This window comes from Oncorhynchus tshawytscha, linkage group LG05 (genome assembly GCF_018296145.1).
Source record: "Oncorhynchus tshawytscha isolate Ot180627B linkage group LG05, Otsh_v2.0, whole genome shotgun sequence".
NCBI lineage: Eukaryota > Metazoa > Chordata > Actinopteri > Salmoniformes > Salmonidae > Oncorhynchus > Oncorhynchus tshawytscha.
The window spans coordinates 50,526,814-50,551,879 of record NC_056433.1 but is presented as its reverse complement, the minus strand read 5'-3'; the positions used below and the strand labels follow the sequence as shown (position 1 = coordinate 50,551,879).

General features: G+C 43.4%; 1 protein-coding gene across 10 annotated transcripts in view; it reads left to right on the top strand.

Moving 5' to 3' along the window:
* LOC112250770 (unconventional myosin-IXb-like) overlaps window positions 1–25,066 on the top strand; it is a 99,771-nt gene that overhangs the window by 43,724 nt on the left and 30,981 nt on the right. For all 10 annotated transcript variants that reach the window (XM_042322046.1, XM_042322048.1, XM_042322042.1 and 7 more), the window contains exons 2-7: window positions 1–71; window positions 15,856–15,950; window positions 21,033–21,095; window positions 22,198–22,297; window positions 24,248–24,348; window positions 24,657–24,786. The exon at window positions 1–71 is cut by the window's left edge and continues 836 nt beyond it. In XM_042322046.1, the coding sequence (XP_042177980.1) occupies window positions 1–71; window positions 15,856–15,950; window positions 21,033–21,095; window positions 22,198–22,297; window positions 24,248–24,348; window positions 24,657–24,786 (560 nt within the window). The remainder of the gene's footprint in view (window positions 72–15,855; window positions 15,951–21,032; window positions 21,096–22,197; window positions 22,298–24,247; window positions 24,349–24,656; window positions 24,787–25,066) is intronic.

Sequence of the window (25,066 nt, the reverse complement as noted above, 5' to 3'; positions counted from 1 at the left end):
CTGCCCTCAGCCAGAAGGGCTATGCCAGTGGAGTGGAGAGGACCATCCTGGGTGCTGGGCCTGTGCTGGAGGTAAGACTTTTTGTACGCATGTGCAATAGGGCTGGGAATTGCCAGGGACCTCACGATACGATGATATCGTGATACTTAATTGTCACATTTGTACTGCAATTCTCACCATTCGAAATGTATTGCGGTTCGATAGATTTTTTAAATTTGATGTTCCAAAAATTTTGCTCACTATAGGCTGTCTGCTGCAGAGCAACAAGATAGCATTAGAACATGTTGTTTTGATAAGTCACGGAAATAAAAGGGCTGAAAACATGTTGGCTCGCTATTTAAAAAGATGGCTAAGAGTTTTGGTGCATGTACAGCCGACTAGCGCTAGTACTACCTAGCAAGTAAAAAAAAATATTGATGTATCGTCCCCCCAAAATATTGTGATCTGTAACGGTATCTTTAAAACATTTATTTTTATATGATCACTAATGTGCAATGAAGTTGGAGCTCATACCTAATATCATACCTCGTCTAGCAGGATGTCTGTGTGGTTGCAATGGGGTTAAGGATGTGTGTTTCTGACTCACTTTGTCTGTCAATTGGTGTATGTGAACACTCATTCCCCATTATTTGTCCAGTCTCAGTCAAGGTTAGCAGGAAATTAAACCCATTGTGAAACGTTTTTAGCTGAGATCTCATTCCCAAGGCAGAGGATTCCTCTTCACAGGTGACTATTCTTGTCATGATGCATGAGCCTGCACTCTGTCCACATGCATAATATTGAAGTGCACGAAGCATGACGTGCATCAAACCTAGTTCTTCCAGAGAAGAGGACTTTTGAGATGCTTCCCTTGTCAAATGTGTTTTCCTTGAGCCAGGAGTTGGAGATCTGTTAGTCGTCCGTCATGTGACCTGAAAGAGGATCTGAGGCTGATGTAGATGTGTGCAAAAGGAAGAAATGAAAGAAGATGTGGAGATATTGTCCCAGGCATCAGTTTAACCCTTTAGAAAATGTTTGTAAATATTCTCAAACAACTCTAAATGTTCTGGGACCTGAAGAAAGATTTACTTAAATGATATGGTGTTTACGCATTCACTTTGGCTTTCTGGCAGATGACAAGCTGCTATATCTGAATGTTTTTGCTCAATGATCCTGCTTTGTGATATACCCCCTCTGTTCCATATCCATATTGGGGCGGCAGGGTAGCCTAATGGTTAGAGCGTTGGACTCGTAACCGATCTGTCGTTCTGCCCCTGAACAGGCAGTTAACCCACTGTTCCTAGGCCGTCATTGAAAATAAGAATTTGTTCTTAACTGACTTGCCTAGTTAAATAAAGGTAACTTTAAAAAAAAATTATATATAAATGTTATGTGAGAATAGAGTGACGACCAGGAGTCATCGTCAGTTATGTTGAACAGCTGTGCAAACTAAAGGAAAGCTCATGGAAATACTTTCTAGACACAAGCTTTAGAATATCTCTAACTCTAGAGCTCCCATGTGGTTCATTATAATGTCCCAGCTTGTGGTCTAGAGCGAAATGAAATTGTACATTCTAATTGGATCACACACGTTATTGCAGAACAATGGCTACCATTCATTACCTATAACTGGAAAAATTTGAATCAATCAAGTTTAGGCCTACTGTAATACGAGTTGCAACAAGGGAACAACTAGCCGCATAGAGCAAATTGTGTGTGCCTGTGCATCATCATTGTTTTGTATCAGGTGACTGAGTAGTTTACACACACAGAGGTGTCTCATGACCCTTTTACAAATAGGATTGTAGTTATGATCTTAACACTGCGGGATGTAGCCTATTTGACCTGTGGCCTGACAGGCTGACTACCACGCTCGTGTCGTGTGCGTGAGCGTTGCAAAATAAATTGAGAAATCTATTATTCAATCATTGCTCGCTCATGCCAATGAATGTCTGCGTTGCCAAGGGCTAAAATAGAAGTCTGTTCTATTTGTGACGAAGATCACGCTGTAAGTCCTGCCTCTCCCATCTCCTCATTGGTTTATAGAAGCAGGTACCCACTTGCCATTTCCTCATTGGTTATACCCACGTGGGTGATTGAAAGATGAACTGTGTTGTCGGTCGTCGTGGTAATACTATGAACGTTTAGATGCCAATCACCATATAAGTTCAATGAAGAAGAAGCCTGGAAGGAGGGGAGATGACTAGAAACGATTCGGTTGACCGTTTTATGTGTGGATTAATTGTCGGAGTAGAGGACCTTGTGCATTTCAGGTAAAATAACAACTCAATGTTTTATATCCCAGGACAAATTAGATAGCAACAGCAAGCTAGCTAAATAGGACAAATTAGCTAGCAAGCTAGTTAAATAAAAATGTGTGTTGGGATGTCCAGGCGGACTCAGATGTGACATGATGCCTGGGGCCCAGAGAAGAGCATGCCTGTCCTCCTGTGATCACTGATGCCCCAGGCATCATGTCAGGCATCATGTCACATCTGAGTCCGCCTGGACATCCCAACACACATTTTTATTTAACTATGCAAGTCAGTTAAGTCAAGAATTCTTATTTACAATAACGGCCAAACCCTAAACCAGACGACACTGGGCCAATTGTGAGCCGCCCTATGGGACTCCCAATCACGTCCGGTTGTGATACAGCCTGGAATCAAACCAGGGTCTGTAGTGACGCCTCTAGCACTGAGATGCAGTGCTTTAGACTGCTGCGCCCCCCGGGAGCCCCGCATACCAGCTAGCAGAACTCCCTGCGTTTAACACATGCTCAGATCAATGGTCCTGTGTGGCTCAGTTGGTATAGGGTTCTGGGTTAGATCAGAGACACAACTCAGCAGAATTGCCAAATATCTAACCCAGATATCACACACACTGGTCATTGATTGTAAACGAGTGTGGAGCAAGTGCTGCTTTGGTGTTTAACTAATGGGCCCCAGCTCTAATATGGTATCAAATCCCTCTCACATACTTCTGTTTTATTCCTCAGTAATGTGGCTAAAAATAGGTCATAAACTGTCAAAGGCCTCAGGAGGAATGCAGTTTATTGGAAGTAAATGCAGCATTGTAACTTATCGGTATTAAATTCTCAGACCCCTTTGAATTCAAAGTGTTCATTCTGGTTTCACACTAGAATGGCAGCATTTCTGTGTAAATGTCAACTGGTCTGGTCAATTTACTGCACTGCAGAGTGGGCAGAATAGAATACAGTATCTGGCACACTATCTGTCAAACTTTCAGCTCTCTGCAATGCCTCATGACCCTTTTACAGGAGAGACTAGTCACTGCGCAATGTTCTAAGGCAGCAGCAAGATGAATAGATGGTCCCAAGGCTTTGGTTGGAGAGAACTGAAGATTCCCCCCCTCAATCAGCAGTCCTTGTCGCTTTGGCAGGCTGGATGAGGCTGGTTCTCTCTCTGCTCCAGACTGCCCTGCTGCTTCCCCAGGCCTGTGGTCTGACGGGCAGACTTAGACTGGCCCGTGAAACAATCGAGACCCAATTCCTGCAGGACTCAGCCAGGACCAGATGCTCCATCCTGGCTCCTCCGTAACAGCCTTACCAGCCCTTCGGTAAAGCGCACAGACCTGTGCAAGCACCTACACACACACCGTTTCCTCTTGCTCTTGCAGAAGGCTCTGCAAGGTTTTTTAGAAGGCATAGCAAACATTCTGCAACAAGCCCACATGATGGCTGACATGAAATTGAGTTTTACAGAGGAAGTAATATCTTCTTAGAAGTTCTGTGTTCCTGTTTTTCAGACAAGTCTTACTGTTTCCTCTTCCAACAAGTCCAATTCCAACTAATGACTTAAATATGAGGTTGCTTTCAATCTTTACATTTTGGCATTTGGTTGCATTGGCTCCTTTTTCTTGGAGGCAGTCAAAGTTAGACTGGGTAAAAGGTAAACTGTTTCCTCTCTGTCTGGGCTCTGAAGCTGTGCGGGAATCTCTTCAGCTTTGGTTGCATTTTGATGAGGTGAGATCATTGGCATGTAGCGTGACTCTTTAAATTAGTGTGCTTTGTGGACTAGCTTAGCTTTCAGACAGCATTCAACATTTACCTCTTAAACACAACTCAATCATTTACCGCTATCCTGTTGCCCAGTCACTTTATCCCTCCCTATATGTACATATCTACCTCAACTACCTCGTCCCCCAGCACATCGACTCCGTACTGGTACCCTGTGTATATAGCCAATTTATCGTTATTCATTGTGTATTTATTCCTTTTGTTCTTTGAAAAAGAAAATCAACCTTTTCTCTCTTTTTTTCTTTCTGCATGGTTGGGAAGGTCCCGTAAGCATTTCACGGTTAGTCTACACCTGTTAGGTATGACTCATGTGACAAATAAAATTGGATTTGCTCGATTACGCAACGGCCTCTGAGTATCTGAACTTTAAAAAAAAAGTGGATTTGTCAGTTAAGCCGAATACATCTTTAGACTTTACCGTGAAACAATGCTCCCTCTAATTTTCTCCGGCACTGAGAAGATTTCAGGTCTGCTGAGCGTAAACTTGAACGTTGTGAAAATTCTGGGCAACTGCCAGCATGTGTTTTCTGTGAACACTGACGCTGTACCCTCTAAGTTAGTTTTAAGTGGTTATGTAGGCTAATGTGGCTATTTGATCGTAATGTAGGCCTACCTGATTGGCTGCCATCAAAAACAATGGAGAAAATGCATCCCATAACATTTTAACGTCTACAGTAGCAGCCAATGTGTGGTGTTCAATGTAGGCCTACATTCCATGAGACTTTTGAAGAAAAACATGCAGGGCTTGACATAAACAGGTTAATCTACTTGTCCTTCAGACAAGGAGGTGAATGAAAAGGTTGTGTTGTGTGATGCAAGAACACTTTACAATAAAAAAAATATATTATTTCCATACCATTATTACAGAGAATCAGACAAATGATGCTACCCTCTGCCTACTGGCTACTTTTCAAATATGTCTAGAAATGTACATGTTTTGTGCTCTTGCAGGAAGCAATCCTCCCCTATTGCTGACAACAACAAAAAACGCTCTATAACTGGGCTAATAACTCACTAGCAAAGGATATGAACTATGTGTACACATGGCTACATGCAGCTCTTGCTTTGATCTCCAAACAAGCACATCTACTCATGACCGCTCATGCTTTAAACACAGTCCAGTTCAAAGTAAATGGCACATCGATATATGGCAATGGTCTATTTGCATGTAATCCTACTGTAGCGCTGACTGTTTTTGCTGCACCGGTCTGTATAGAGTAGTGTGTCAATGCAATAAAATCCTACTCCTATGCGTTCTGCCTACAACAAAATCTCTTGCAGTTTGGTATGTTGCATTGAAACTGGCAAATATTGCATTGACTTGATCACAATTGCCACAGTAAAGGGAAATGTGTTTTTATTTTTTAGCAATTAGGTTTGTGCAGTGAGCTATTGGCCAAATACATTATCACCGCAGATTGGCTTTGCTTGAATTTCCCTGCCAATGCATTGTTCGGGACATTTTTAAAATTATATATTTCAAAATTTGAGGTAGGCTATATGATCACACCGGTAATAGATCTGTTGTATTACTTGTGAAGCACAGCTGAGGGAGCATACATTTTAAATAATTAGCTTTTTATTGCAGGAACAGTCTCCGCAGAGGGAGAGGGCAGCAGTGGTCTGCCTCTCAACATCCCTTCGCTTTCCTACACTGACTCTGACCAAAAAGGGACACGGCCTTCCAGCTGATGGCCAAACTCAAGTCGCACCGCATTATTTCTGCCTCATGCACAAATTCATGTTACTCCTATGAACAGAGAAAGTGAAATATTCCTTGCTATTAAGAAAGACCCAAGCCGCTAACAACAACGCAAGCATATAGATGTACTTTCCTATTAATTCGTTACTGCTGCAGTGCATGTTGTAGCATTAAGTGGAAATGGGAAGAAGGCACATTTTATGGCTTATAAAAGTGTTGAATTCAAAGTGAACTCAATCATAAATCAGCATCTCTTTGCTGTATTCATTGACAGTCTCTCTCTAGTCATGGTTTTAACGTTTTTTGAAATCTCACAGTATCAACTTTGATGTAGCTTTCTTTTATGCCTGCCACATTACTGCAGACACGGTCATCTGAGCCATCTGATTGGCCAGCGGTAGGCCTATAGTGCACTTGATTTGCTCTCTGGGCCCTCCTGGGAGGCAGCGTTTGTACCTTCAGACAAATGAAATGGTTCAAAATGGCCTACCTGGCGCAGGGCAGTTGAATCGAGTGCATCTACTGCCAACAGCCGGAGGCAAAAAATTATTTGCCTGTAGATTTGGATTTTTTTTTTGTCACTCATATATGTATACACACTAAACATGGAAACATTTTATAGAAAATTAGCTGCAAAATTCTCTCCACCAACAAGAGGGGTGTGAATAGTTTGTCATGAACAGTGCTTGTGCATATAGAAATATAGGCGTGTGGGGGTGGCTGTTCCCTAATGCTGGAAAGGGGACCTTGAGTGAAAAGGTTTGGGGACCCCTGTACTGGAGTACGAGGTAGTTGGGGTAATTTAGGTAATATCTACATTTCGGTTAGGTGATTGATTTGAAGTACTATGTAGTTGAAAAGCAAAAAGTCTGGGTAGCTGTTTCATGAACTGTTCAGCAATCTTATGGCTTTGGGGTAGCTTGCTGTTCAGGGGCTTTTTGGTCCCAAACTTGGACCTCTGTTGCCGCACAGAAAGGAGGTACCAGACTGACATTGGTGGCTGGCTTCCTCTGATAGGTCCTGGGTGATAGGTAGTGCGTACTGGGCTGTACGCACTACCCTCTGTAGGGCCTTGCAGTCTCCTGCCTCAGTCCAATGTGCACAAACTGAAAGCCTGCTCTAAAACTTGATTTGTTCACACAACTGGTTATACAGGTACCTCTGTTTCACCTGTGTGTTCTCTCATGTGCTTTGAAGAGCTGTTTTAGACTGGTCCCTTTTACAGAGAGCCTGATACAGGAAGATGTCACTGCTCCTGTTCTTTTATTCATGTGTCGTATTCTCACTGCAGGGCTAAGACTTGAACATAAACAATTGCAATAGAACGTTTAACTCTTGAGGTAATTTTGGCTTGCATACTTTTGACACTGAAGTAGATTGAAGGTTTGTTTTACTGCGAATAACCACTGGGTGATTATCAGTACACACCATCTCTAGATCTGCAAGTCAAGTCTAAACAGTATACTGTGTGCTGACAGTTCTCATGCCACGCCTGTATTATTAGCTTAGACTTTCAGATCAACTCAGTTAATCTTGTAATATAACATGCAAGAGCACACTTATTGTTTTTTGTCGCGTGCAGCAAAAGTTCCTATCCCTCTGCAGGAGAGTTTGTAGTACTGCAGGTTTTGCTCAGGGCTGGTCACACTGTATGACATCATTGTGGCTCAAATAGCACTGTGTGAATTCTGCTCTGGGCTCAGGAAGCTAGCCATCTACCCACCACCGCTCCTCCCTCAGCCTCCAGTCTGAGACCTAGCCTTAGCCAGCCAGACTGTCGCCCATTTCTTTATCTTTACTCTCTGAGTGAAGTTTTTGCATAAAAACATTTCTATAGCTTAGTGTATATGCCGTTCCATGAAATGAGTCCCTTTTTGGTTAGAATAACTTTTGATTTCACCTAATTTTAACATTGTCATAAGGTGCAGAAGTTCAACTTAATGAACTTAGCAACAAAACTGACTCGTGCGCAACTATGGGGCAAACCAACTGAGTTGGCTTATATTGTTGACAACATGTAAACTATATTTTGTCTCAATGTTTATTAAAAACAAAAACAAATTGTTTTTCAAATACATTATGGTTGTTGGTTAGCTAGCGAATGTTTGGTTTATAGGGTGTCTGAAAATGTGCTTTTGTGAGGATATGTCACTTACGTTACAAGGCTTTTTACCAAGACAAATATGATTATTCATGTTCTGAATCGTTCAGCGGGATCTTTCTCTAACATAGCATTAACATTAAATCCAAAATCTCAGGTTTCCTAACATAACACATCCCATAATAAGCATCGAGCTCTGTTAAGATCACTGCCACTTTCTCGCAGTAACTTTTGAGAATTTTACATGTGGTGGTCATCTGCGACAGTTATAAAGCAAAAATTGGCATGACACAAGCTAAATTAAAAGGGAAAGGCTTTAATAAAATAAAGCTTGCGGTACGCTTAGTGCTCTGTTGACATTTCAGATAAGCTTGCTTTTGTGTAATCATAAATTAAATGAGTCACTAATCACATTAATTAATTTAAAAGCAACATCTAACAATTTCAAAGATTTTCCGGAATTAGTTCATATAAGTAAATCAGTCAATCGAAAAATAAATAAATTTGGCCCTAATTTATTGATTTCACATGACTTGGAATACAGATAAGCATTTGTTGGCTACAGATACTTTTTTTTTTTTTGATCAATGGGTGACATGTCTAGGGAGTATGCAGGTCATGGAAGAACTAGGACATTTTCAGCTTCTGGGAATTTTTTACAGATCCTTGTGACATGGGGCAGTGTTTTATCATGCTGAAACATTGTTGATGGCGGCGGATGAATGGCATGACAATGGGCCTCATGATCTTGTCACAGTGTTTTTCTGTGCATTCAAATTGCCATTTAAAAAATGCAACGGTGTTTGTTGTCCGTAGCTTATACCTGCACATCCCATAACCCCACAGCCACAATAGGGTACATTTACACTATTGTAGGGTACATTTACATCAGCAAAACTCACCCACACGACACCATGTACGTGGTCTGCGGTTGTGAGGAAGGATGGACATACTGCCACATTTTCTAAAACATGTGAGAGGCGACTTATGGTAAAGAAATTAACATTAAATACTCTAGCAACAGCTATGGTGGACAATCCTGCAGTCAGCATGCCATTTGCACGCTCCCTAAATACTTGAGACATCTGTGGCATTGTCTTGTGTGAAAAACTGCACATTTTAGTTGTCTTTTATTTTCCCCAGCACAAGGTACACGTGTAATGATCAAGCTGTTTAATCGGCTTGATATGCCACACCTGTCAGGTGGATGGATTATCTTGATAAAGGAGAAATGCTCACTAACAGGGATGTATTCAAATTTGTGCTATTTTTTTGTTTGTTGAGAAAATACTTTTTTGTGCCTGGAATATTTCTGCAAAATTTTATTTCAGCTCATGAAACATGGGACCAACGCTTTACGTGTTGCATTTTTATTAAACAGAACAACAATATCTTCATAACTGACTGTCATAGCAACAAAATAACTAGGGCTTTACAATGATGGTGAAAACTTGGAGACATGTTTGGGTTAAGTGGGAGAAAATCTTCCTAGAAGTCAGAGGGTGCACAGATGGACAAAAGGCTGAATGTTGGTACTTTGGCAAGTCTTTATTCATTTACAAAATCTGATGTATTGAATTTTCCATGTCTATATTAAAGGTTACTTCATTAATTATTACAGGCTTTTAAAATGCAATTTTGATGTCGGGGTGGGAATTCAACAACAGCCACCAGCCAAATGCTGGTAGAACTCAAATGTGACCTCCTTTTGGATAATACAAATTAGTTGCTTCATCGATTTGATTGGCTGATGGGCCAGCCTAGCAGAAAGCCCAGAGTTAAGCCAGGTTTTAACCTCTACCAGACTCTGGGCCAGTCTAACCAACCATACCCACCCCATGCCACACACCGTCTCCAAGCCCAGAGACAGGAACCTCTTATTAGTGGGCTAAAACTGCAGACTCTAACAGGAAGCAGCAGTTTTATGCTACAGGAAGAGCTAGCTGCAGGAGCCTCCCCTCGCCATTGGCCAACCGGCCCACTAGGCGTGTCGACAGACGCCACATTGTTGCTCAGGAAGTATAGAGGAGTCGCGGCCATTCTGCCTATTGTTTATCTCCCAGCCTGCCTGCGTTTTCACTCTTCCCTGGCTATATTTGGCTAGGCTGGATGCCCGGTGGCACTACAGTGGGTTGGTGGTGTGGGAAACTGGCTCCCTGGCATGACACACAATGGCCTCAGCTCCTGTAAGACCAGTTCTTTTGTTTTGGCCATTCATCAGCAGCTACGTAGCAATTTGTCAGTCATCTACTGTGAGCTCAGCTACGTCAAATTAGCCTAGCTCTCAAGGGATGTGATTGTTTGCTCATATTGTAGGTCATATTTGTATTCTTGCACACCATACTAGTTGACTCTGTTCACCGGTTAGGAACATAAATGGCTGTGTCTTATTTTCCAAGTTACCAGCACAGGTTCTCATGTAACAGGCCAGTTGTACAGTATTCATGGCATTGACCACAGACTTTCTTGATATGGTGCCCTGGGTGTGGCTCCTGGAAATGGGACCAGTCTGGTGAACCATGGCATTGGAGCGAGACTCCCTGCAGCCCTGCCTGGCTCCAGTACACTGGGTCCTGTACTAATATGTGGCTAGCCATCCTCTGACTGCAGTAGAGAAGATGCATATTGAAGCAATTTAACCGGAGACCTCTCCAATCAAATCTCTTTCTTATTTCCACTGACCTGGCATTCAACCCCTTTTTTTGTTTATTTTCTACTCAAGGCAAATGAGTGCAGCTTGTCTGAAGATTACTAAGGTCTGTTAATGTGTTTATCTGAGATAAGGCAGTTCTTTTCCAGCATTGATTTCTGCACAGTTTTACAGTGCAATGATATCCCACAATGTATAGTGATTCACACAGTTAGAATTGATCATTCTAATTCGATGTGATTCACACAGGGGGACCCTTAATCACATGCCACTTTCAGTACTGAATCCCCATCACTGTTCTCTAAGCACTAACACTGCCTAACACTACACATACAGTCGCATAACAAAATGAATGATTGGATGCTCAGTTGACGTGTGCCTGGATACCTTTGTCTGGTTAGCCATAGAGATGACCTGTAGCACGGCCAGTACAGTATAAATGTTTGAGGTCCTCCAATCAGGGGTGGGGAAGGGATTATTTAATATTTTGTTTTTCAATTATGTTTTGTGATTTTGGTTTCATGCTGTGAGTGGTGTGTGCTGGTCCTGGTAGTTAAGAGTGCACTCGCTTCCATGCTTGGTTTTTCCCGCCCTTGGAAAATCCCTTTGGGCCTGGGGCGGGGCGTTGCCTTGTCGTGTGCACACACACACACACACACACACACTATACCAGTTGGACACATCTACTCATTCAAGGGTTTTTATTTTTACTGTTTTCTACATTGTAGAATAATAGTGAAGATATCAGCATTATGATATAACTCATATGGAATAATTTAGTAACCAAAAGTGTTAAACATTTCAAAATATATTTTGAGATTCTTCAAAGTAGCCACCCTTTGCCTTGACAGTGTTGCACACTCTTGGCATTGTCTCAACCAGCTCCACCTGGAATGCTTTTCCTTCACTCTGCGGTCCTCCCAAACCATCTCAATTGGGTTGAGGTCAGGTGATTTGTGGAGGCCAGGTCATCTGATGCCGCACTCACCACTCTCCTTCTTGGTCAAATAGCTCTTACACAGCCTGGAGTTGTGTTGGGTCATTGTCCTGTTGAAAAACAAATGATACTCTCACTAAGCACAAACCAGATGGGATGGTGTATCGCTGCAGAATGCTGTGGTAGCCATGCTGGTTAAGTGTGCCTTGAATTTTAAATAAATCAGACCATGGCACCAGCAAGGCACCATCACACCACCACCTCTGTTTCACAGTGGGAACCACACATGCGGAGATCATCCGTTCACCTACTCTTGAGTCTCACAAATACACGGTGGTTGGAACCAAAAATCTCAAATTTGGACTCATCAGACCAAAGGACTGCTCGTGTTTCATTGCTCGTGTTTCTTGGCCCAAGCAAGTCTCTATTGGTGTTACAGCAATTTGACCATGAAGGCCTGATTCACGCAGTCTCTGATGCGTCTGTTACTTGAACTCTGAAGAATTTATTTGGGCTGCGTTTTCTGAGGCTGGCGAGTAATGAATTTATCGTCTGCAGCAGAGATGAACTGAACTTGAAACTTTCAAAGTTCTTTAAATTCTCTAGATTGACTGACCTTCATGTCTTAAAGTAATGATGGACTGTTGTTTCTCTTTGCTCATTTGAGCCGTTCTTGCCATAATGTGTAGTTTGCCCTATTTGGTAAAAGACCATTTAACAAGGCACACCTGTTAATTGAAAGGCTTTCCAGGTGACTACCTCATGAGGCTGGTTGAGAGAATGCCAAGTGTGTGCAAAGGGTGGCTACTTTGAAAAATCTCAAATATACAATATTTTGATTTAACACTTATTTGGTTAATACATGATTCCATATGTATTTCATAATGTTGATGTCTTCACTATTATTCTACAATGTAGAACATAGTAAAAAATAAAGAAAAACCCTTGAATGAGTAGGTGTGTCAACTTTGGACTGGTTGAGTGTGTGGGGAGCCAGCATGCAGGCATTCTGACCCCTTGACTTTTTCCACATTTTTGCTAAGTTACAGCCTTTTCTAAAATGGATGAAATTGATGAGGGGGGCATAAAACAATCTACACACAAAACAAAAACTTGTTATTCATTTTTTAAATGAATATTTTTGCAAATTTATTAAAATGTAATACTGAAATATCACATTTACATAAGTATTCAGACCCTTTACGCAGTACTTTGTTGAAGCACCTTTGGCAGAAATTACAGCCTCTCGTATTCTTGGGTATGATGCTACAAGCTTGGCACACCTGTATTTGGGGAGTTTCTCCTGTTCTTCTCTGCAGATCCTCCCAAGCTCTGTCAGGTTGACTGGGGAGTGTTGCTGCACAGCTATTTTCAGGTTTTTCCAGGGATGTTCGATCAGGTTGAATTCTGGGCTCTGGCTGGCCCACTCAAGGACTTTCAGAGACTGGTCCCGAAGCTACTCCTGCGTTGTCTTGGCTGTGTGCTCAGGGTCGTTTTCCTGTTGGATGGGGAACCTTCGTCCCAGTCTGAGAACCTGCTCCAGAGTGCTCAGGACTTCATCAAAGATCTCTGTACTTTTCTCCATTCATCTTTCCCGCGATCCTGAATAGTCTCCCAGTCCATGCTGCTGAAAAACATCCCCACAGCATGATGCTGCCACCCATGGTGCCAGGTTTCCTCCAGACATGACGCTTGACATTCCGGAAAGAGATCCATCTTGGTGTCATCAGACCAGAAAATCTTGTTTCTCATGGTCTGAGTCCTTTAGCTGCCTTTTGGCAAACTCCAAGCGAGGGTGTGTCCTGTGCCTTTTAGTGAGGAGTGGCTTCCGTCTGGCCACTCTACCATAAAGGCCTGATTGGTGGAGTGCTGATGAGATGGTTGTCCTTCTGGAAGGTTCTCCCATCTTGCTCTGTCAGAGTGAGCATCGGGTTCTTGGTCACCTCCCTGACCAAGGCCCTTCTCCCCCGATTGCTCGGTTTGGCCAGGCAGCCAGCTCTAGGAAGTGTCTTGGTGTTTCCAAACTTCTTTCATTTAAGAATGATGGAGGCCACTGTGTTCTTGGGGACCTTCAATGCTGCATAGATTGTTTTTGCTACCATTCTTCAGATCTGTACCTCGACACAATCCTGTCTCAGAGCTCTACGGACAATTTGTTTGACCTCATGGCTTGGTTTTTGCTCTGACATGCACATCTGTGGGACCTTATATAGACAGGTGTGTGCCTTTCCAAACCATGTCCAATCAATTGAATTTACCTCGGGTGGAAACGTTGTAGAAACATCTCAAGGATGAGCAATGGAAACAGGATGCACTTGAGCTCAAATTTGAGTCTCATTGCAAAGGGTCTCAATACTTAAGTAAATAAGGTATTTGTTAATTTTTGCAAATGTATTAAAAATAATCAAACCTGTTTTCGCTTTATCATTATGGGGTGTTGTGTGTAGATTGCTGAGATGTTTTATTTAGTCCATTTTAGAATGTCTCACACAATGTGGAAAAAGTCAATGGGTCTGAATACTTTCCCAAGGCTGTGTGTGTGTGTGTGTGTGTGTATCTATTTATTTATTGGCCTTGTAATTTAGTGTTTTGTCATTATTCTTGTAAGTACCATTTTGGTTGTTGTGGTGGTACCGTATTGGTGCTATCACATATCAGTCTCAGTTATAGCTTATGCAGATAGAGCCTGATTCTTAGTGTCAATGCATTTCCTATGAATGTGGAAATGTTCGTCGTAATAAGCAGCTTAGGAATCTATTGTGCATGTAGCCAAGTGGTCAGAGCCTGGCGGTGATACTGGGAAACAAATATCAGTCATTTAAACCAAGGATCTTTCTTCTGAGATGCCTGTCCGTACAATGACGATTAGCGTGTAAGGCTGTGATTAGTAAGGAGAAGTGGTAAGAGTCTGAGGTGGCCCGCTAAGGGACTGAATGGGGAACTGAGCCTTGGGCTTCTGTAGTGGAAATATACAGGGGGGCCGGCTGCCAGGGAACGCTAGAAAAAGGAGCCAGTCAAGACAGTCAGGCGTCGTATATTAAATGTGTGTGTACACTCTCGCTTAACACTGTGGAATCTTAAAATCATCTCCCCCTCCTTTCTCTTCCTCTTTCGATCTTCTACCTTTGCTTTTCCTCGCTCTGTTCCCCCAATCCCCTTGCTCTCTCTCCATCTGCTTTCTCTTAACCCCTCTTTCTCCATTTAACAAAAGGGGGGTCAGCCTTTATTTCGCTTTGCTTGGGTAGCCAAGCCATTGAGCTACTTCCTCTTAACTGATGTGCGCCTCAACCAATCACAAAGGCTGCATAGAGGGCTGTTTGAATGTGAATGGTGCTGTGACACATTTTAGCATTCCCTCCATGGCAGAGAGGCTGAGCACAGGGGAGCGTTCCCAGGGTCTGCTAGCCTTCACCCTGGGACAACCGTTTGACAACACTAGGCACCATTCAGACGGATGGGCGGTCAATGCCAGCTGACAGTGCCTTAATTAACCTGGCCCTGTGTCAATGTGATCGCCCCCTCAGTAACACGCACAACCATACATTGACACACACTAGCATGAGGATACAGTCTCCTGGGAAAGAGGAATCCAACAGGTTCATGTTAAACCACATAATCCTGGCCATGGATGACGACATTTCAGACAGACTTTTCGTCTCCCCACTGTCAACTCCTGCGTCTACACTCTATTTGCTTCAAGTTATAGGTATTTTCATAAAGTTCCAACTCTTTTCTGTGCCCTCAAAAAAACATTATTATTCTTCCAGCAGCACTCATCCTGGAGCTTAAGTTGATATAGTGAGTATATTTCTGCTCATAAATTGAGCAATAGTTAAAGACTGCATAATACCCAGGCAGCCAGTCTATTGGAACAGTAGAAATGGGTCAACGGTTCACTGTAAGGAATCTTACCCCTCTTTGAGGACCCCCTCCCCTCTAAATCTATTCAACCACCACTGTATCAAATTCAGACTGCTCCCTGTACAATGTGGCTCCTATTTAAAATGCACTGACTCAACTTCCCCTGTGGCTGCCTTTTGTTGCCTGTGTGCGCGAACAGGGCTCCCCATTCAGACTGGTGGCAGGGCTGGGTTTGTGTCCCTGGCTGGGGGGAGGCTTCTAGACCTAAGTCTCCCCATACCCTCAGCAGTCTCACTGGGCTAGTGTCATCCCCTGGACTTCTGCAAGAGCGAAGGAGGGGGGGGGCAGGGATGGAAAGTGAGGAGTCCCCCCCCCCATATCTCTCAGCTGCTGTTTTCATTTAGTGTTGGACTCTGAGGCCCGTGTGTTGTCATTCTGAGCAGACTGTTGTTGGTAACATTGGCAGCTTCTAATAGCCCCAGCATTAGCATAAGTGTAGTTATTCCTATTTCTTAACTAGACTCATTTTATGGTCCACACAGTGAACGTAACCATCTCAACCTCTCTCTCGGTCTCTTTCTACCAGGCGTTTGGGAATGCCAAGACGGCCCACAACAACAACTCCAGCCGTTTTGGGAAGTTCATCCAGGTCAACTACTTGGAGAGCGGGGTGGTGAGAGGGTAAGTACTGACAGTTGGCCCACACTGTGTGTTGTGATGACACAGTCAATCCTCTTGTCTCTGTCTGTCTGAGTAACCTTGTAAACACACACACTACATTCCTCCTGTGTGGATGTTCCTGAGTATGTTTGTAAAACTTTAACACACACCCACACTGTACTCTGCCCCTTCAACACGAACAACATCCTCATCAGCACACTCACTCACCGGCTCTCAAAGGCAGCCACAAGGCAGTTACCGTTGAAATTCAGTAGAACTGTAATGTGACTAGCAGAAACCTCCGTGACAGCAGACAGCGGCTGTTACTTCCATCATACCATACAAGGCTAGTGAGAAGTGTATTAGTTGTCTTAGGTTGTTTCTGTTTGAAGCCTGCTGGCCCAAGTTAAAGCAGAGCCTCCTTCCTCTCTCTGCCTGCAGTCTCTCTGGTTACCGCCTGCGTCACACACTGCTCTGCTCTGTCATTTCCTCTCTAACAGAGGTGCTGCTCCCAAACGTTTCAGTGAAGATATTACAAACGCTACACCATGCCCATAGACGTTAGTTTCTTCTCCGCAATGCGTCTGAGTCTCCCAACGATTTTCAGAACAGAAACACATTCTAACCATTCTGATTGGCCCTTGAGACCAATGGGTTGAGCCAGAAAACACGTTGGTAAAGCGATGTTTTGAAAATGTGTCATTGGCTTTGATACAGTGATTTGTTAGAGATGATCCAATCACTGATGACTTTGTTTTGTACAACGCCACTCATTTTGACGTCACCTAGTTTTATTCGTCATAGTGGATGATCCAACAAAATGCTCACTTGCATGTTCCTTCTTGACAATGCAACACCAATAAGATATTATAAAAGATAAGAATAGGAACAAAGTCATTAGCTCAGTAGAATAGAATAAAGATTTTAGCGTAAGTATAATACAAGGCACCATTTTTTTACAGTCCAATATTTACACTTGTATTGGGGAAGGGGGTGAATGGGGTCAGTGCATAAACTGAGCAGTATAATAAGAGTCTGGTAGCAGCAGGTGTGTGTGGCATGAATGTATGTCCAAGTAGATGTGTGCATGAGTGAGTGCATGTGTGCTAAGGTGAGGAGAATCAGAGCAGGTGGTCAGTTCAAGTGTTCAGCAGTCTGATGGCTTGTAGAAACCAACAGGCCCTGAGACGGTTTCAGACCTCCTGCTCCTATACAGTCAGCCTGCCGGTAAGGGAGAGAACAGCTTGTGTATGGGGTCCTTGATGCTGCGTGCCAGTGATGTACTGGGCCTTGCGTTCGTGGACCAAGCAAATCCCGTACCAGGCAATGATGCAAATGATCATGGCACGGCGGTAGTATTTGGAGAGGACCCGGGGGCGGCATGCCAAATTTCGTGAAATGTCACGCAGTCGTTGGTGTACATTGTACAGCAGAGGACTGAGGACACACCCCTGGGGGGCCCCTGGGGTTAAGAGAGTGTGGAGGAGGTGTTGTGAGTCCTCTCGGCCTGTGGTCTACCCATCAGGAAGTCCAGGATCCAGTTGCAGAGGGTGGTGTCCAGACCCAGGGTTCTGAGCTTGGTGTCGAGCTTGGAGTTGATGTTGAATGCTGAACTGTAGTCAATGAAAAGCATTCTCACACAGGAGTTATTGTGTTATGGCTGTGTGAATAGTGATAGAAATGGCATTTTCCGTGAATCTGTTGGCGCTGTGGGCAAATTATTGGGTCCAGTGTGCCTAGCACGCTGGCCTTGTGTGCCATGACCAGCCTTTTGAAGCACTCCATAATGACCGAGGTGAGTGTGACGGGGTGATAGTCATTTGAGCATGTCACATTTTTTTATTTTATTTCTTGGTCACTGGGACTATGGTGGTGGTCTTGAAGCAGTTGGACTATAGCCTGGGACAGGTTCAAGATGTCTGAAAAGATGCCCGCCAGCTGGTCAGCACACACTGAGGGGTGATAGTCATTTGGGCATGTCACTTTTTTTTGGCCAGGGATGCCACCTGGGCCAGCGGCTATGTGAGCATTCAAGTCTTGAGTTTTCCTCACGTCCGCCTCTGAGAGCAAAAGCACCTGGTTGTCTGGAGCAGGGAGTGAGCATAGAAAGTGTTAAGTGCTTCTGAGAGGGAGCCTTCGGTGGGCACCGCACGGCTGGATTTGCCCTTGTAGTCCTTGCCATATGTGACGCGGGTCTGAGTTCTCGAACATCAATTCAAGAGTCTGTATGGTCTTTATGCGTCCCTAATGGATTTGCGAAGCTCATACCTGCTTTCCTTGTACATGTCGCGCGCCACCAAGTCATCAGGGTTAATTTTGCTGACATTGAATGCTGCCGTACGGGCTCTCACCATTGTATGGATATCTCAGTTCATCTAGGGTTTTTGGTTGTGGCATGTCCGGATTGTTGTGGGTAAAACATCAATACATTTCCTAATGAAGCCTGTGACTGACCATCTATATTCCTCGATGTAGATGGAGTCCAGGGTGGATTAATCTTTTGAACGTAAATAATCTGTATTCTCAAAACAATCCTGCAGCACCACAAATGACTTCAACGGTGGCAGTGTCAAACTGAAGTACGTAGCGAACATAGAGCAGCGGAATAATTTAGTTTGAGTTGTCAGGCAACCTAAAACAGGGACACATTGCTTTTTATTGAATTGCTTAGCTTGAGAGGGGTCAAAGTAATTGAATATCGATGGCTGAAATGTTGCCATTGAGACTTCAGTGGCTGAGCTGTAGTAGTGCTGGTTGAGCTTGTTATGCTTGTAGTTGAGGGTCTCGGTCTGTCAGTCCGAAGCCATTGATTACAGCTAGACAGTGCTGACATTCTGCTGAACAATGGCTTGCTGAGCAGCAGTGAATGGAGCAGCAGAGGAAAGCATGTACTGTAGCGTAGTGATTTAAGAGTGTTGGGCCAGTAACCGGTTCGAAGCCTGATCCACGTAGGTGAAAAATCTGTGCCCTTGAGCATGGCACTTAACCCTAATTGCTCCTGTAAGTCGTTCTTCACAGGGGCCTCTGCTAAATTATTAAAATGGAAACGCTGGTTCTATCGCTCAGCGCCGCATTAGTCTAGCTGGCTCACTGGATCTCACTAGCTTTCACTGCCTGGGATTTGGAGATTAGACTCTCACTGTGATACCTGGAGTGGCTTCTTAGTTTGAGGATCTATCCAATATCCATAGTCTGGTCTTGAACTGTGTGTCTGTCTGTATCGGTCATAGTGTGTCTGCATTGCATATGGACCTTAATGATGAAGATAATATATCATAGGCAGTAGCCCCTTAGCTTGGTTGTGGTAATGCATTAGTGCACATTCTGGCCTGGCATTGCTTTTTATTAGATCAGCTCTATAAAGAGACAGCGGGCCAGTTAGTGAAGTTTCCATGCCCAGCACTGGGCATTCTGCCTGCCTGAGCTACTAGTGTTAACCCTTGCCACTCACAGCACCTGTCATCCTGTAAACAGTTGAAAATGCCAGATTGTCTTTGAGAAGTGCCTACATTGGAACACAGTGGCTGTACGATAACATGCTATACATGTCAGAGCTCAGGTTTTCCGCTCCACAGCGCTGTATGGGTTTTGACTAACGGACGTTATAAACTTGAGCACCGCACGCGTAACAGGAAGATGCCACAAATGAGGAAAAGGCCTGCTAATTGCGCTACTTTTCCTCATTTGTTAACCGAGTGTGGGGAAATTCTCTACGTCGAGAGGAGTCTGTTCCGAAAGATGAGACGTTGAAGATTATAATGAATACCGCTTGATGTCGTACAAGCAAAACCACACACCTAAAAGTCCAAATGTGTACTTCTCATTTCCATGTTTTGAAAACTCATGTCATTTACAGTATCAACCTTGAGGATCACTGTTTGCTCCACAGTTGCGAGGATGACATGCATTATAGCCTGGGTTGTCCTGAACACAATGAGCCTGTGTTTGTTTGTATTGTGCAGAAAAGTAGCTGTGGAACACGCACGTGAATGCACTCACGACTCCATTCTGTGCGGACCAAAATTTACAATCGGTCTGAAGTGCCTTTTTGAAAGCATAACACTATAAGATCGTATTTCATAATTTAGCTAGCCATGATGCCCACCGGACCCAGATTGAGATTTATAATTAAATGTTTTTTGGATTGCGTAAACAACGACAGTAATTGTGTGCCGGTGGGGACGCAGGGCTGTGTTCCAAACAAAACTGTGCTTGCTTCACTTCCTCAACGGCAAAGCTAGAAGAGCTAAAAGCACCTTATAGTTGAAGGCTCTCTCCTTGAATCATAATTGTACTGAAATGACTTAGGAACTGTGCCCAGTTTGGAGAGGTGTGTGGCCACTTGGAGACACTAGTTAGACCTCACTCAAACCCTAGTTTTTTTATTATCTTGTACCACCTACCTCAATTTCAATGACTACTCTTATGTTATACTGACAAATGCTGTGAAAAGTACAGGATATGTAAAAATGCACAAAATCAAGTGTAATACTTTAGATTCAGTCTTGTCAGGTGAACTGTTGGTCTGGTCATTTTCCCCATCAAGTGTTTCCCTTTCAATTGCTACCATGGTATGTATGCTTTTTATAGTTATTCTGCTAGAAACATTTCAATTTGGTCCTATCCATGTTGGCCAATTTCCATGAAATGTAAGGGGTTAATATACAGACACCACTCAGCCATCGCCCTGACACTCTATTTTTAGTTTGTCAATAAACAGGAAGATTAGCTTAATGTTTTCCATATGCCTGAAATTTTAATTAGAGCAGTTTCAAACTCTTGCTCGTAGTGGCTATTTTGATGCACGTTAACATGACCATGCCACTATGCACCCCGCTAAGGCTGTCCATATCTGGACTCTTTGTTCAAGTCTTTATTGTTCCACTGACCATCTGCCTTTGCTTCCCCTCCTCCTCAGTCACTACCATCCCGCTTTTACGACCCTTACACATGAACTCGCCCGTGTACGCACGTACACACGAACACGAGACACAGAGCAAAGTGAAAGGACCAGACTAACTCCAGTGTGACTTGATTGATGTTTTCATTCTCTCTCCCCTCTCCCCTTTCACCTCGCCCCTCTCCTCTCTCTCTCATTCTCAGGGCAATCGTGGAGAAGTATCTCCTGGAGAAGTCTCGCCTGGTCTCCAGAGAAAAGAATGAGAGGTAAAGGGCAACAGCAGGGGTCATGATCTTTGACCCCTATTGACCTGTGGAGGCCCTCTGTACAAACAGAGGGACGATCCCCTGGGTGCCTTTTTCATATTCAGTTAACATGCCATGTCCAAGGGTGACTTTCGGGCCTAGACACAGAGCTAACTTTTTACCCAGCCAGAATATGTGCCAAAGAGTTTCATCAATATGTGAGCTGACTATTTTTTTGAGGAATAAAAATTAAATGTATAATTTATTTACCCGTGACTAGCACCGTAGTGGGGCGGCAGCGTAGCCTAGTGGTTAGAGCGTTGGACTAGTAACCGAAAGGTTGCAAGTTCGGATCCCCGAGCTGACAAGGTACAAATCCCTGAACAGGCAGTTAACCCACTGTTCCTAGGCCGTCATTGAAAATAAGAATTTGATCTTAACTGACTTGCCTAGTTAAATAAAGGTAAATTAAAAAGTGCTACTATTTCTACTACAAATGCTTTGGTTGGGGTTGGTATAGCCTATAAACAGAATGAATCCTTGTTCTCACTAGATGTGTCTGAGTTGTAGTATTATAGTATCATGCACTATTCATGTTACTCATATGCCAACACGTCTGTTGAAATGAGCTTCTGTTTTGATCACGTCTGCCTGTGTCTGTGATGTCAGCGAGACTCAGTAGTAAACATGGAAACTCATAATGCCCGTGTGGTTTTACAACAATGCAAGCTGACCGGCCACCTGATGGCAAGACTGGAACAACTGATAGCAGCATTCCCGCTCATTACTAGGCTTGCACCTTCGACACAGAGTCAATGTTGGGTGGTGGAAACTAATACTACCGCAGTGTTGACTTCTGAGTGCTAGGAACACAAGTGTTTCGCTACACCCACAGTGACATCTGCTAAATATGTGTATGTGTACCAATAAAAAGTGATTTATTTTTCAATATAAGAAGCACGTTTTTTAAATTAAATGAATTATTTATTTATTGCCACCTTAAAATATATCACCTTCACCAAATAACGAAAGCAAACAAATAATAAAAGCCGAAAACCACACTGTATCCACACACAAAACAAATTTTACTGAACGCACTAAACATGGTTTTGTGTTCCTGTAGGAACTACCATGTGTTTTACTATCTACTGGTGGGAGCGTCCGAGGAGGAGCGCAGGGAGTTCAAACTCCTGCAGCCTGAAGATTACCTCTACCTCAAGCAGGTACCACACACACACACACACACACACACACACACACACACACACACACACAGGTTGGTGGTACCTTCATTTGGGAGGATGGGCAAGTGGTAATGGCTGGAGTGGAAAGGTATCAACATCAAACACATGGTTTCCATGTGTTTGATGCCATTCCATTCGCTCCAGACATTATTATGAGCCATCCTCCCCTCAGCAATGACACACACTGGTTTTATGTAGTTACACTACACTAGTAATGTTTTTCTTAGCACAGTACATGTATTTCTCTACCTCAAGCAGTATATATCCAGTTACTGTATACACCACTGCTAAATCTAGAGCCACATCCCCATTAGTTAGTTCCCTAGGTACTGATCTGATTTTCTGCGGTGTTCTCTTCTGTACAGTACCTTTTTATTATCGTCCCTTAACTACATTCAGAAGTTTACATACAGTTAGGTTGGAGGCATTAAAACTTGTTTTTCAACCACTCCACAAATTTCTTGTTAACATACGATAGTTTTGACAAGTCTGTTAGGACATCTACTCTGTGCATGACACGAGCCATTTTTCCAACAATTGTTTACACACAGATTATTTCACTTATAATACACTATCACAATTCCAGTGGGTCAGAAGCTTACATATACTAAGTGCCTTTAAACAGCTTGGAAATGTCATGGCTTTAGAAGCTTCTGAGGCCTACCTTCAATACCGCTCAGGAAGGAGAAGCGTTCTGTCTCCTAGAGGTGAACATGCTTTGGTGCGAAAAGTGCAAATCAATCCTAGAAGAACAGCAAAGGATCTTGTGACGAGTCCTATAATGACATAACATGAAAGGCAGCTCAGCAAGGAAGAAGCCATTGCTCCAAAACTACCATTAAAAAAGCCAGACTACAGTTTGCAACTGCACATGGGGACAAAGAACGTACTTTTTGGAGAAATGTCCTCTGGTCTGATGAAACAAAAATAGAACTGTTTGGCCATAATGACCATTGTTATGTTTGGAGGAAAAAGGGGGAGGCTTGCGGGCTGAAGAAACACCATCCCAACCGTGAAGCACGGGGGTGGCAGCATCATGTTGTGGGGGTGCTTTGCTGCAGGAGGGACTGGTGCAATTCACAAAATAGATAGCATCATGAGGAAGGAAATTGTCTTGATGTTGCTTCAACATATGCACATCAGTCAGGATGTTAAATCTTGGTTGCATATTGGTCTTCCAAATGGACAATGACTCCAAGAATACTTCCGAAGTTGTGGCAAAATGGCTTAAGGACAACAAAATCAAGGTATTGGAGTGGCCATCACAAAGCCCTGACCTTAATCCTATAGAACATGAAAAAGCGTGTGCGAGCAAGGAGGCCTACAAACCTGACTCGGTTTTACCAGCTCTGCCAGGAGGAATGGGCCAAAATTCACCCAACTTATTGTGGGAAGCTTGTGGAAGACTACCTGAAACATTTGACCCAAGTTAAACAATTTAAAGGCAATGCTACCAAATACTAATTGAGTGTATGTAAACATCTGACCTACTGGGAATGTGAGGAACGAAATAAAAGCTGAAAAATAATTCTCTATATTATTCTGACATTTCACATTTTTAAAATCGTGGTGATCCCAACTGACCTAAGTCAGGAAATGTGTACTCAGATTAAATGTCAGGAATTGTGAAAAACTGATTTTAAATGTATTTGGCCAAGGTGTATGTAAACTTCCGACTTCAACTGTATAACCCTTTGTACCCTGATTCTCATTGTATTCCTGGGTTCCGCATGTCTTAATAATCTCTTTCCCTGTACTTGAACTGGCTCAAGGTAACATTCCCCATCTGATTCAGTGGTAGTAAACCTGGTATGCGGTGTCATTGTTATGCAGTGAATGGCCTGCATATGCTCTGTTCTCCTAGTTTCTTGCCCATATGTGCGCTGCATGTTAATGAACCGCTCTCCCCATTCTCCTGTCTCTGTGCAGCAAAACTTTAAGATCGAAGATGAAGAAGACCTGCGTCATGATTTTGAGAGGCTGCAGCAGGCCATGGAGATGGTGGGCTTCCTGTCTGCCACTAAGAAACAGTGAGTGAACATGCCAATGGGCAGTCAATCTCCACTACTTCAAGGGCACCACACCCCATTTGATCCATTAAATGGCTGTCTAATGCAAATGGGTCATATAGATTTGTGTATGCTGTAGTCTGTTGGCGTTACTTGGATCCACTTGAATCTCCTGCCCAAACGTAGCCAGACAACCCTTTCCTCTGATGCAGTTGTTCCAGTAGTTGGCAGTCATGTGCATCCAATATGGCAGAAAAATAGTAATACTGTAGAAGGAAGGCCTGTTCTATTCATTGTGGTTCTATGATAATGACACCTGTCTGCTGCAGGATCTTCTCTGTGCTGTCGGCCATCTTGTACCTGGGCAACGTGACGTACAGGCAGACGTCTACAGGCCGAGACGAGGGACTGGACGTGGGACCACCGGAAGTCCTGGCTACCCTCTCAGACCTGCTCAAGGTAACAATGGCTCTGCTGCTCTTGTCTACACATCAATGAGCGAGTAGTCTTTAATCTGAGTCCTGGAGGGATGCAGTATCTGTGGGAACACTGATTCAGCAAAAAGAAAAAAGTTTTTGAAATGGGGCCTGCGCACTAAGCTTCTCAGTGTAGGAGTGCTGATCTAGGATCAGGCCCTATGTTAATTTATTATGATCTAAAATGACAAACTTATCCCTGCTATAGGGAGACAGCTAAAATGGGCCCAACTACATTTGTCTTAATGGTCCACTGAGACAAA